At 28.0% G+C, this 15,102-nt stretch overlaps 1 protein-coding gene across 4 annotated transcripts in view; it reads left to right on the top strand.

The window, feature by feature from the left end:
• The window catches only part of LOC129985265 (spermine synthase-like), an 87,415-nt gene that overhangs the window by 53,795 nt on the left and 18,518 nt on the right, over nt 1–15,102 (top strand). For 3 of the 4 annotated variants that reach the window (XM_056095232.1, XM_056095229.1, XM_056095230.1), the window contains exon 2: nt 14,886–14,965. In XM_056095232.1, coding sequence (XP_055951207.1) covers nt 14,902–14,965 — 64 coding nt within the window. In that variant the 5' untranslated portion in view covers nt 14,886–14,901. Of the gene's footprint in view, nt 1–12,336; nt 12,475–14,885; nt 14,966–15,102 lie in introns of those variants that run through there. The other variant, XM_056095231.1, reaches the window with a different exon arrangement.

Below are 15,102 nucleotides of genomic sequence, written 5' to 3' on the forward strand. Positions count from 1 at the left end.
AATTTCTACTTTAATAGCTTCTTCATCAAAATATTTTAAAACTTCAAATTTTGATTATCATATAATTCATTCATAATATTATAAAGGCCTTCAGTCATAACGTAATATGTATCTCTCTCATTTTCTGTTAGCACCCGTAGAATTTATGCTTTAAATTAAAGTGGAAAGAATTTATCTTCAATTAATATAATAATATTTTTTTACTGAAACAAAGCATTTTTTTATAATCTGATTACTGAAAATAGAGTCACTCAGTGTTTAAACTTTATGGGCACTAAAGAATATTTTTTTAAATTTATGTAATATCTCAAGAGTTGGTCAACAAAATTTTCTTAGATTCATTATGAGCAGATCGATTCATTAACAATGTTTAAATTTAAATGCATCAAACACTAAGAAAATAAAACGAATCGATTAAAATAAACGGTTGAAAACAGATTTTAAAAAAACTACTTAAAAAACGTTGTACTTAAAACTATAAGCATATACATGTTGTCATGGCAACAATCAGAACAGAATGCGCATGCGTGAATTTTCTTCGCCGGTTACGTAACGCAAATACGTGATTTTTTCTACGCCAGTTGGGGTAACGCTATGCGGATTAGAAATTTTTAATTTCCTTTATTCTGTTTTATTTTAATTCAAAAGTACTTCAGAATGAATCTGAAAGATTGATTCATTAACAATGTTTAATTTTAAATGCATCAAACATTAAGAAAATAAGCAGAACCGATTGAAATAATCCGCCGAAAAATTTTAACCCTAGCCTCATTACTGTTGGGAGAAAAAAACAACGGAAGCCTTTCTCGTTTGGCGCTGGGGATAATGGAAGATTTTTTTGGCGGAAAAGTTGGCGGTGGGGAAAATGGAAGATTCTTTTGGCGGGAAAGTTAGTTTTTAATTAATAATTAAAATTCTAATTAAAATTTCAAAAAAAGGGACCCCAGGTGCACATTCCCGACCTCTAAGGTATACATGTACCAAATTTGATAGCTGTATGTCAAATGACCTGGCCTGTAGAGCGCCAACACACACACACACACACACACACACACACACACACACACACACATTGAGCTTTATTATAAGTATATAGATATAGAGTATAGATGGCTCCTTCGCATTCCAAGTTCATTCGTAGCATTGTATTGATAAAGTACCTCGCTTACATGACGCATAAGATCTATTGCGTATCTTTCAACTTTCTGAAATTCGTCAGTTTTCTGCCTCGATCATTATTTCTGTCTTCTCCACGGGATGGAATTTTTCCATGAAAACAAGGGGTAACATTTTTCCTTGTCCTTTCCTGATATAGGAAGCATGAAAGGTAAAACATATACAAGCATTCCGTATCTGGAGAGTGGGGAGTAGACAATGACAGGGTCAATTCAGATTGGCCTCATCAGCATGCCCTCTGTGATAAGTTCGTCACTTATGGATTCCTGTGTCTTGGAGCAGCCACGCTTTATTCTATATCACTTTTCTGCTTGTTTCTTAAATTCCTAAGATATCTCGAAAGAAATAGCACTTTTATTAAAATATAACGTTTAGATAAAAGTGCAATTTAAATTTTATAATATACAAAAAAAAAAGATATTGATAAAAGTAGAATTAATTGGGGGGGGGGGGTATTGATCGTTGATTTGTTCAGAAGTTGTGACAAAAGTCAAAGAATATAATTTTTTAACACCTATTTTACTCCCTTTAGACTAGTGTAGAAACTTTTTAACATGTACACTCAAATGGCGTGTGTGTGTATGTTTACATCAATGTTTTTAACTAAAATGAAGTCGCTGCTATTTTATTTGAAATTTTTGAAGAGTGCAAATTAATTTTAAAACGAATTTACAATATAGATGATGCCAAATAACACCACTGCAAATGCCTGAGAAAATATTGGAGCAACGGTTGGAACCAGGATTGGAACAGTTCTATACCTTGTAATCCTAGGAAAGAGCAAATAAGAGTTAAAAATGAATAATATGCTAATGAATTAACTTACTCAATACGTACTGATGGAATTCAAAGATTGCTACGGTGTGGGAGCTATATAAATTTTACCTTAAAATTACGAATATTAAAAAAAATTAATCATTTATTCATTATTTCATTAAAACATGCTAATTTAGATGAAATCGAATTAATATCCATTTGTGCAAAATTTCTAAGATAAAGTGTACTTACCAATTCACAGAATTTCAGTCCAAAGCTACATAAGCAGTTTTACTTAACATAGATTCTAATACAGCGCAAAAGAAGTTTTTTAAAAAATTAATTTTTTATGTAGTAAATTTGTTGGACAAAAAAGAATTACCTTGACTTTCTATTTCACAACTATACTTTATGAATATTAAAAATTAGTTTAGGGGAAAAATCAGATTTTTATTATTACAACTCTCCCTCGAGGTGTGTGGAATTTCCCCACCTTCTTCTACTACTTTTTTTGTTTTAAACTGAGAAACTTGGCCCTAATTTTTTTCACAATTTAATTCTCGTACTGCGTTATTTTCAACAAATAAAAACAACGATACAGGCGTACGCATAATATTCACGATGCGTTTTGAAACTGAAAACAACTCTCATTGCAACTTGCATTTCAAACTAGCATAGATTTCAGTCGGATATCAATTAGGAGAGAGCTGAATAACTTAAAAAAAAGAAAAAAAGAATGGTTTACAAATTTTTATTGAAATATTTAATTGCCAATTGTAATTAACAATGTTTAGAATTTTCCTCTGTATTAGAACAAAATTTAGATTAGCGATGTTAATTTTACTAAATTAAGTGATCTTGCTTCATTGAAAAGGAGGTGACGTGGACGATGATGACCTCCTAGATGCTAAAAAAACTTCCCTCTCAAAATACAGGCAATGCTGATTCTAGAGAAAATGGAAAGTCGCGCTACGAACAGCGGAAATGAATGATTGATGTAAATGATTTTACCCTGAATGCTATCCTTTTCAACGGATAAGCAAAAGTCTAATAACATTCTTATTTTATGCTTGCTTAAAACATACAGATGATTTAATAGTATCATTTTTTTTATTTTTCTTCTAAATATAACTTCTGTTGACATTATTTATTGATCTGATTTTTTCTTCCATTCATTAGTACATATTTCTCTTTATTTTTCATTTGGAACGTCGTAATTAGGGTTACGTGTATTTTGTTGTGAGTCCAATTATTGCAACGTTTTAGAAAAATAATTTTATTTACAATTTGACTAAAAAAATTGAACGATTTTTACTACGAGCTTCACCGAGGCAGTGCGCGAGACAGTTAAGGAGAGTGCTTTTTAGGAATACCCGGATGACGAGCGGCGCGGCAATTACGTCACACACAGTCTCGACGGTGCCTGTAGTTTACAGATACATATCTGATATAATTTATGATAGGTATATATGATTTATGATAGGCATTCACTACAAAGTATCCCCCAGTGACGAAGGAAACGAAAATTACTTAGAAGTTCTGAGGAAAAAATTTGTCTCAATCGATTCGGAAACATCCATCTGAAAAACAAATTCGATTTTTGGGTACTATTAACCGCATGCCTGGGTTTTATGGCTAAATAACTCGCAAAGGATGATACAGATTTCGTAAAAATGCTATATTCATTTCAAAAGTTATTATTTCAGAATTGTTTTACGCCACTGCCATGCAAGGCGTTCACTGGGATAACATCTTTTTTTAGAAATTATGCGATAAAGTTTTGGGCACACAACTCTCTCTGGTGTATCTTCAAGAAGCTTTCTTTAAATGATGACAGATGGATTTGAGCTTTTATATGGCACTTTAAATAAATTTAAACCTAGACCATAAACCTAGACCATTACTCATAGGAAACGGTAATTTGCATAGCGGTTTAAGCTTTTATTAACTCAGAAACGAGTTCCCATCGTTTGGAAAATGAAATTAAAGAATTGTACGCACGGTAAAGGAGGATCTTGAAATTGGGTAGAAAAAAAGTCGGCCTTAGTTAAAGTTAGAGCTATTAGATTTTAAGAGATGGATAAAGAACTTATTTTAAATATTAATTATCACTTCAGGAAAAAATACTTCTTTCCAAGAAGTTTTATAACAGATTTAAGTTTTGGAGCATATGCAACATGCCAAATCTTATTCATTTATATATTCGAATGTTTAAATGAACATGTTCACACAATCAGATGGAGAAACACGCAGAACATATTACCAAAAATAGTTTCTCAAACTCAAAAAGAACCAAAACATCTATATTCCTTCAAAATCTGAAAATAAAATTATTTTGGCGATTTTAGTATTTTCTATTTGTATAACTTCGCATGTGAAAATGCAAGAAATTGGTCTTTTTTTATTAATCTCTATAAAAAATGGGAAAGACGCATTATTTGGTCGATATTCTGAACTTTTACCCATTTTCTCAACTTTTTTTTCTCGGTTTTTTGTTTCATTTCATATTTACTATTTTATAGAAGAAACGCTGCACTCGCGATATTGTTGAATTTATCTCGAAAAGATTAGCTGGAACATTATATAACAATAAAACTCGGGAGCTTTTTTTTACCTCCTTAATCTTTTAACATCTTTAGATATATCAAATACATACATCAAAGAGACAAATTTAAGAATTTGACAACTTATTTACATCAGTAAATTAAATTCAATAACACTAATCTTTGGAAACATCTTCATTCCTAAATTTGTCTTCGTGTTTTTACAGGAATTCAAAAAAAAAAAAAAAAAAAAAAAAAAAAAAAAAAAAAATTTTTTCAAAGGGATAAGCCTATTAATTTACAGAGGAAATTTATATATTAATTGTCCAAGTATTTTCTTTTATTTGCTTCTGAAAATTTTTTCAACTTCAGATGCTTTACCAAAAGAATAATAAATAAATAAAATGAATAACAGATTGCGATTTTTATAAGCTTTTATTTGATTTATTTCGAGCTTATAAAGATTGAGTTTTAAAATCAATTTTCACTTACTTTCTGATGTGTTGGATTTTCAAAACTTTGATCAGTTGTGTAATCTTGCTCTACAATATTTAAACAGGTTTTCACCTGTGTGATACGCCAATACAATACAATATAATATTTTAATTAAATTTTGATTTCACTTGAAAATTGCTATCTGATACCAAATTGAGAAAAGAAATTGATTAAAATATTTCATGATAATTATAGTAACAAATTATGGAATGTAAAAGGTTAAAAATGTAGGAAATTTTTAATAAATTAGTAATTTAAAATTTTTTTATTAAATTAATTAATTAAAATTTTATTAAATTTAAATATATTACGAGTCGACTCTGACGATCAGCCGATTCAGCGGGAATTCTGGTTATATTTAATTTCCGATAAATCGTTTAGATATAAATTCGGGACCATGATTCCTCCAAATTATCAGATATTAAAACAATGTTATTTTAATTGTCTTGCATATTTTCTCTTCACTATGTTGCATGAGCCTTTTTAAGGAAGATCAGTTCCTTGATATCAGAGTGCTACTAAAAACTTAAATACCCGGTTCATTTAAATTTAGCGGTATTGCAAATTTACTTTTCTATTCAACTTATAAACTACGCATATATTAAACAGAATTTTCTTCTTTAGCTTTTAACAATTGAAGAAAATCTCACGCAATTTAATATTTGATGAAACAGTGAAAATCATTTGACTTCTCGGGCAAAAATGTTAAAATTTTTTTTAAAAAAGCCAAAATTGAAGAACAATTTTTTGCACGATTATTAAATTGATATCATTAAAAACAACGTACTTATGTAATAACTAAAATTTATTTCTGCGCAATAATATTTTCGGAAGTTGTCGCGAAAAACGGCAAGATTTTGCTTATTTTTTTATTAATTAAAATTCTAATTAAAATCTCAAAAAAAAAAAGTCAACTCTGATGAGCACATTCCATCCCTAGAAGTATGTGTGCAAAATTTGTTAACTTTAGGTCAAACAGTTTGATCTCTGGGGTACCAACATGCATTCATATTTTTTAGTAGAAAAAATGTAATTAAACTTCAATTTACTTAGAATATTTTTATCAGCATCATACTCTTTTTTTTTAAACACTTTATTAATAACTTATCACCTTTGGTGACCAACTGGCCGGTCACTCTCAATCCGATCTTTTATGCATAACTTAATTTTCTGTAAGAAAATATTTTTAAATATTAAATTGCGTCAGGTATCGAAATCGTATTATTTTAATAGCCTTACACCTTCTCTGTTCATGTACCTTCTAACTTCCACAGTACTATAACTTCGCTTCTTATTTATTATGTCAATTATACAGATATTAAGTAGAGTTCTTCCTTAGCTTTATAGACGAAAAAAATTACACGATAAAGTATTTTATGCAAAAATGAAATAAGTTAGAATTTCAATTCAACATTGCTGTTGAAAATTGTGCAAATAATATTTTTGAAAAATGGTAAAATAAAGGGAAAATTTTAGCAATTAAACTGGTATCATTAAAAAAAATTTTTAAATCAGAATTTTAAATTTTTAAATGGTGTAAAAAATCAACTTTGTTAAATAATATTTTCGGTATTAATTGAGAAAAATGTCAATTTTGTTTAATTCTAGTTATTTACAATCCTAATCAAAACATCAAAAAAAAATTTCAGATTCACATTTCCACATTCTAAAGTAAGTCTAAGTAACTTCAGGTATAACGGTCTGTCTTAAAAAGCACCAATATGCACACACATTCATCTTTATTATCTAGAGATAATAATTTTTAAATTGTTCTCTTTCAATATTACTGGAATTTTGAATTTAATATTACTGGAATTCAGGCTCGAACAGAACATTTTTGGATGAATCAATATAACCGTCACCGTATAACCAACAATAATCATCAATCTAGGAAAATATGAAAAAAGTTTCAATTATTTATTTACCAATAATCTATCCTAATATAGAGCATTAATTACATTTTCTTTTTCGAATTTTTATTCTTATAAATGTGCATTTTTTATTGTCTTGGTTTTTATTTTCCGAATGCAATAATCAACGTAGTTATATAGTAGGATTTGTTATCCGATAAAATAGGAATTGCAAATGCCGGATAAGTGAAATATTCGAGCAATAAGACAAGAAAGTGCTAAAGCACTTTTAGAATTAAAATTCCTTGAACCATATTTTTAAATTTAATATCTTTCTTGATTTATCATATTTCAAGATAAAAAAATTCATACGAACCAACATATTAATCATTTGGGATTTATTTTAACGTGTTTATATGCATACGTTCGTATTGGCAAATTTCTGTTTGATAAATTTCATTCGAAATTTATCAAATTTTATACAAAAATCGCATACCAAATTAGTCATCAGTTTGTAAAGATGACAAAACATCAATTTATTAAAGTGACTGTAATAAAATTGTCAGAATTTTATGTATATGTGTACTAGATATTTCCCATAATGGGCTCAAAGGTTTATTTTGTTACAAAATTTGAAAATCATCGCCGATTAAAATCGGAAAGAGACTTAACAAAGAAATTTTTTATAATACATTTTTTCCTATTATCTCTTATTGATGAGAACACTTCAGTATTATTTCTTATCTTTTATTATTGAGATATTTGTTAGAGTTTTGACTCCCTCCGGTGGAGAAAAGGGGAAATTCTGTTCCCCTAACCAGATGTATTCGAGACGCCGACGCGGCGACATGTACACTCTCTCTCTCTCTCGTCTTTGTGTTGTGATGTGTTTGTGTGGTAGCTTAGAAATGTCCGTGTCCATATATGTGTGAAAATAAAACCTATGAAAGTTTCAACTCCTGCTTCGTCATTTATGGAATTGTCATGCAGCACTGACTGAACAATATTGATACTCATAAATAAATACTTGTCTCTTTGAACTGAAATTCAAGCTACATAAAAGATTTAAGTGATGAGCATTTAGCCACAATATAATATCCATTTGTAATTGTATATATTCATATAAATCCATCAGATTTTTGCAAAATGTATTTTTTCATCTGATAACCCTTTTCTGATCCATAAGCACTCGGTAACTTGGACAGTTCCAAAGAACATGGAAACTATTTTTAATAAAATGTAATTTTCAAATAAAAAAATATCATTGATTTAATAGATTCCTTACACATGTTACATATTCAGGAAGTATTTATCGAGTTATCCGAAACTACTGGCTGTTGCCTTGAAAAATAAATAAATAAATAGAAATTCCGAAAGTTGTTGAACCATTTGCACTTAATACCAGCATTTAAATAATCCGTCAGTCCACTTTGATAACTTAATCACTTATTTCTGGGTTAAAAAAATGAAGATTTTTACACATGAAGATTCTTACACATGAAGATTCTGTAATAAGGCAGATGGTATTCTATTCTTTAATCCTATGAAGAAAAAAAAAGTGAGATTTTAAGAAAGTTATTATTTTTCTGAAATCATTTACCATTTTGTGAGTTTGATTCAGTTTGAATATTAAAATTTCAACTTTATTAAATAGTGAAGTAGAATTCTTGATAAATAATGGAATACTCGATTGTTTGCTTAAGCAGAATCATTTTGAGGTCCGTATTAATGCCAACTGTGTTAATACCATGGCGTCTTTTGATAGCAAAAAGTCTTACGAATCTTCACTTAATCTTGGACCTTTTTCTTGAATTTAGGTCTAATGGATGATAATTGCAATAATTTATTGAAAATCTATGGTATTTTTTGAAAACACTTGGCCAAATATAATTTGGTAATTTATTTAATTTAGCTCATAACAAGCTCACTTTCGTAATCATTACAAGCTTTTTTAAAAAATCCAACGAGCCATTATTATTTTCATTAATTTATAATTTTGATAAATTTGTGAAGCAGTAGTTCTCCGAATAGCTGGCTAGTGGATAATGAGACGTTGTTAAGGAAGGCATAAATGTTAAGAGGACAAAGACAACAATTCTGTTGTTTATCATTAAAACAACAATTTTGAGTATATCGTGCATTTTTATTAGTAAAAGCGAAAGAATGAAACTAGAGATGTCGAAAAATAACACTCTAACACGGGTATCATTTATCTTTGTGTCATTAAGTGAAACGTACATTCTTGGTCTCAGAACTGGTTTCTAAGGGAGACATATGTATTTAATTTTCAATAGTTTAATTTTCCAAGGAATTAAATGATGATATGATGATCAAGCAATAATTATTTTGCGCCTGAAAATAGCATTTGTTCTTATTTATAAATCGGACGGGCTGACCAATAATCTAGATATTCCTTGAAGGTGGCATTCTACGTTTTTTTTTTTTTTTTTTTTTTTTTTTTTTTTTATCAAATATGAAACATTTACTTTTCCTAAGCCTTTGAAATATTGTTAAAAAAATGTTAAACAAATTTGAAAATAATATTGAACAGTTACGAAGAAAGTGACGTAGTAATAGGCGCTCAGAGCCTAATATAATTTTTAGCTTTTTAAATTTTAAATTAATAAATATCGATGGCTCCCAGGGAATGATATATTTTTTTTAACCTTTCACGATATTATAAATCAAAAATTGATATAAACGTACCAATGTTTTGCCCCGATAACGTAAGATGGGCCCCCAGATCATTAAAACTCTACGCACCTGCTAAAAACTGATCTGGATAAAGACGTTATTCTTTCTTCGCTTGTCAGAATTCAGAAATAAGTGCGTAGTTTTGATCAACTGCGCCAAATATCTACATTCTATAAGTAAAAATGAAAAGTCACGTTATTCAGACATGACTCAGGAATTGTGAATTCTCTAAAGTCTTATTAAGTTGCTGCTGATTTTCGCGATATTGTTGTATCAAAATGCTGAATAATTTTTCGCAAAACAAATTACAGAAGAAAGAAACATAGTTTGTATTAAAGTTTCAGATAACATATGAATTTATAAAAATTTTACACTCGGTTAAATCAGCGTTTTTTAAAAGTTAAATTTTAAAACTAAACTTACACTTGGAAAATAAAAGTTTTAAGCCATTTCGGGATAAAAAGTTTGTTTTATATTAAACGATATTAATAAGAGGAATTATAGGTTACATTGAATTCACTTAAGATAATATTCAAATAATTAAAATATCATATTGATTGCAAAAAAAAAAAAAAAAAAAATCAAGATGTCATGTACAGTGGCTCAAACAATTGAGAGTACACCTTACTTTTACTTGATAAATCTGACTTTCAATATAAGTAACACAATACCGAGAAGTGCAAACATGATTTTATTTTTATACATAACAAATGGTTTAATTTAAAGCAAAAATAAAGAAAAATCTCTAAACTGAAAAATTTCAGAAGCACTTTAAATAAACATACGCAGATTTTTTCCTCAAAAAATTGACAATATACCAGTGAAATTTTTGTAATATATCGCAAAGAATGTCAATATTTAATTGCGTGTCTTTTGGCTTTTATAATGGTTTCGATGGTTCGATTCGACCAATTTTTGGTGGTATCTGAAGATATTTTACCCCATTCTTCTTGCAAATTTGTTTTAAATGAGTTTTGCTTCTAATTTTGTGTTTTTGAACCACTATTTCGAATGTGGCCCACAGATATTCAATGACAATGATGTTGTGATACTATGGCGGTGTGTGTAAATGCTGTTTACAATGAAAAAGACGCCACATTTTGACATTATGTGCGTTCTGTTGGGGTCGTTTCCCTGCTGGAAAATGAAATTTTCATCTAAACCCAATTTTTAGCACTTTCCTTAAGATTACCGTATAGTACATCCAACTTGTTGCATAAATTTCTCAAATCATAGGCAGAAGTGTAAGTGCTGAAACTGTGCAAAATGTAATTAGACAGGCTGGAAATAAAAATCGAATTGTTAGAGAGAAACCGTTCATCAGGTTGCAAATTCAGAAAAAGCGTTTAAAATATACAAAAACTCATCAGTTGAAGACCAATAACTTTAGGAAGAAAGTTATATTTAGTGATGAAAAAAAATTCAACTTTTTTGGTAGTGGCACCCGTAGCACCGTATGGAGAAAGCCTAATACTATTTTGGATCCAAAAAATGTACACCCTACAGTTTAACATGTTGGTGACACCGTCATGCTTTGGGGTTGTATGGCTTCATCTGGAGTAGGGAATTTAGTTTTTAAAGATCGCATTATGAGTCATATGGCTTGCTTGGATATACTTCGCATCAATCTAAAGGAAAGTACTAAAAATTTGTGTTTAGAGGGATATTTTATTTTACAACAGGACAACTATTCAAAATGTGGTGTCTTATTCATTGTAAATAGCAATTACACACGTCACCACAGTCCCCCGACATCAATGTCATTGAATATCTGTGGACCACACTCGAAATAGTTTTTCAAAAACACAAAATTAGAAACAAAACTCATTTAAAACAAGTTTGTAAGAAGAATGAGGTAAAATATCTTCAGATACCTCCAAAAATTGGTCGAATCGATATCAGGACGTTTAAAGACCATTATAAAAGCCAAAAGACATGCAATAAAATATGGACATTTTTTTTGTGAGATATTAGAAAAATTTCACTGGTGTATTGTCAATTTTTTTAGGCAAAAATCTGCATATGTTTATTTAAAATGCTTCTGAAAATTTTCAGTTCAGAGGTTTTTCGTTGATTTTTTTTTATTTTTTACTTTAAATTAAACCATTTGTTAAGTGTAAAAATATAAATATGTTTGCAGTTCTCATTAATGTGTTATTTATATTGAAAGTCGGATTTATCAAGTAAAAGTAAGATGTACTCTCAATTGTTTGAGTCACTGTATGTGTCTAGTAATGTCATTTTACAATGTCTATTGAATTGTATCTTTAGAATGTTAATACATAATTATAATTTTAACTATTATCGTCCTAATTATAGTTTAATTAGAATAATGATGCCTAGTTGTTATCATTCTAATTCTAATTTGATTAAAACGATAATAAACAATTATAATACTAATTGCTATCATTCTAATGATAATTTAAATTAGAATAATAAATATAATATTTTATGAACGGTTTGTATATATATTTTATTTCTTTCGTTCTATTTTTATTTGTACTAAAAAAATCCGCTTTCTGCACGAAACAAAAGGAATGTGTTTTTTGTTTAGTCAACACGACATTTAAAAAAATCATATGTTTTATTCAAGCATAAGCAGTTAAAATTAATTTAGATTTTTCTTTTATTGATAAATTGTTTCAGAAATGATCTTTTTTTGGGAGAGAAGGATAGCCTGTTTTCAGGGATCAAGAGTAGAACATATTTCCCCAAGTATAGGGAAAAAACACAAAAATGTTAGTAACTGGCATCTGCAACAGAAGTATTGTATTTCGATTACGATTATGAAATTTTGCCGGTTTTCTTGCAATTCACATGTGAACTTTGCGAGATAGCATTGCATTTCTTTGTTTTTTTATGATTTTTGAATCTCCTATTTCATCCAAATTTGTATAATTTATACTCCGTATTTCTAATCTTTATCAATATATTTAAACAGAAGATTTGTAAAATCTAATGTAAGTGTGATCATTTTTGTTGAATTTATGTCCAATTCTAATTTTCATTTTATACATTGTGTAGATTCTTAATTTTTAATAATATTAATTTTTTGACATATTAAAAAACAAACATTATTTGTAATATACTGGGATTATTTGATGTACTATTTAATTTTTTAAAATAAGCAAAATTCGGATTTTTCAATGCAGCAGAAAGTTCTTATTTTTCAGAAAACTTTCTAAAATATTTAAGAAAATTATTTTGAATTGCTTTTTAATGATGACTTGATTATCATGTGAAGCTTTGTATTTTGTTTAGTTTCTTTTCTGTTCCTTCAGAAATTTTTTCTATGAATCTCACTGGCATGAATCTCAGTATCACAATTTAGAAATTTCGTAATAACATGCTTAATGGTTTCCTTTAAGAAATGCGTGTATATTTCTCTCAAAACCTAGGTTAGTAGACTAGGATTAATAAATTTACTGAAATATGCAAGCTTATGAGGATATAAGTTTAATAAATATTCATTTGATAAGGTTTGTTGATTCTGTATTAATATTTCAAAGGGAAAGTCATATGTTATAAAATATGTATTGTTATTTTTAAACATTTCAATATTTTCATCTGTTTTTTATATAAAATTATTAATTTTTGAGAATTATATTATGTAAATATTGTGTGAAATTGGTGAAAAAAAATTTTGAGATCATTATTCAAACTAAATTAAACTATGGTGCAAGTTATTTAGTAAAATTAATATTAATTCAGTATAATTTTTTAAAAAAATATTTTCAATATTTTAATTTTATGTCAAACCACATTTCTTTTTTTAATATTATTAAACCACTAGGAATGACAGATATCTTGATAGAGTTTACTTTTAATGAAATGCTTTTAGTATAAAGAAGAATCTGGGCTTTAAGTGAAGAAAAAGAATTAAACTAATTGGGGAAAATTTAACATATAATGTGTACTGAAAAAGTCCACATTGAATATCTTAATGGCGAATGAAGGTATATAAAGTCATTCATAGTGAATGATGATATTGTGTTGTTATTCTTGCAAAAGCTTCATCATCTTTTTTTTATTTATTTATGCCATGGATTTTTTATTTTAACAATATTTTAGCATACATCAGTAAATTTCCTATATTGGGAGTATTGAAATAAAATATTTTTGTCATAGCCCAAACAGATCTGAATGACCTATGTCTCCACAGATACAACGATTATGAAAGCATAAGCCAAAAATGTGGAGATGTCATAAAAAAAAATCCATATCCTGCGATGAACTGATTAAATAGAGCATGTTTAATATTAATGTGGGGTTCAAGTTTTAAAATTTGCTGCCTTTTCTCCAAAAGGCTATATCTATTATGCAAATGTGAAAAAAACACTTTTTAAGAAATTTTTTTTTTGGGGAGGGGCATGATTTTAAGAAATTGTTCATGGTGTTCACAATACTTTCATGATTAGCATCTGTTATACTATCATGGATAGTTCTTTTGATTTAATTATATTTTAAAACTTTACCAACAGTGAGTTAAAGTGTTTAATAAAATGTAGTGATACTTTTTACTAATATTCTAAAAACATTAATTTATGTAACATATTTTTCATCTCTTTATGAACTTGTTAGTTACAATTAATACTAATTCCATTTATATTCATCGTTTATTATCGGGTTCGTTTCTTTTTGCCCCTCCCCCCGCGTCAAATTTATTTGAAGTTGAAAAAGGGGAAAAATAGAATATCAATTTATTTTTTATGTAGAAACTGTATTATAAGCTTTTCAAAGAATAAATGAAATATCCTATATAATTATTTATATATCAATTAAATGTTGCTACATATGAAACTTTTTAGTTATTGTAAATTAACATCTTCCGACTGAAACTTTTGTTTACTTACAATTAAATCTTTAAGATTTATTTTAAGATATTATTGACTATGCTTAATTACTGAAATTAATATTCAACTTCCAACCTGTATGTTAACCCTACAGTAAGAGGATTTGTTCGATTATACTGTAAATCAGTCTTGGAGATTTGAAGCATTAAATGTACGATTAAATTTGATACGGATTTTTACAAATAATTTTGTTTTTTTAGTACCTGTGATATCAAGTAAGTTGTTTAAAGTATTAGACAATTTTGCATAAAATTCAACATGCTTCTTTTTAAATTTTTAATTGATGAAATGATTTAAATTAACATTTATAATGAATAGTATTTTGTGAAATCAGCAATATTTATAATGTTCTAAAACATTATGTCTTAAATATTTTGTGCTAGCTTTAAACATTCTAGATATAGCATAATTAGATATAACTATGTATTTCTGTATTTAATATGTATATAATAATAATATATGTATATATAATTTGTATATAATGTATTTCTGATAAATAAATATTTGCTTATATTTAGTGAGAGATTTTCGAAAATGAGGGAAGTGAGAACTTCTATGATTGATTTACAGTTTGATACCAACACTTTAACAGATCCTGGTAAGAATTTTTTTAAATTGATTTTATATACCTAATCTTTCTGATAAAATATGCTATATAAATGCATTCTTTAAGTAAAACAGTTTTATTAAAATATTTATAAAAAATATCCATAAACTATAAAAATTGAATATATT

The sequence above is a fragment of the Argiope bruennichi genome, chromosome 9 (assembly GCF_947563725.1).
Source record: "Argiope bruennichi chromosome 9, qqArgBrue1.1, whole genome shotgun sequence".
NCBI lineage: Eukaryota > Metazoa > Arthropoda > Arachnida > Araneae > Araneidae > Argiope > Argiope bruennichi.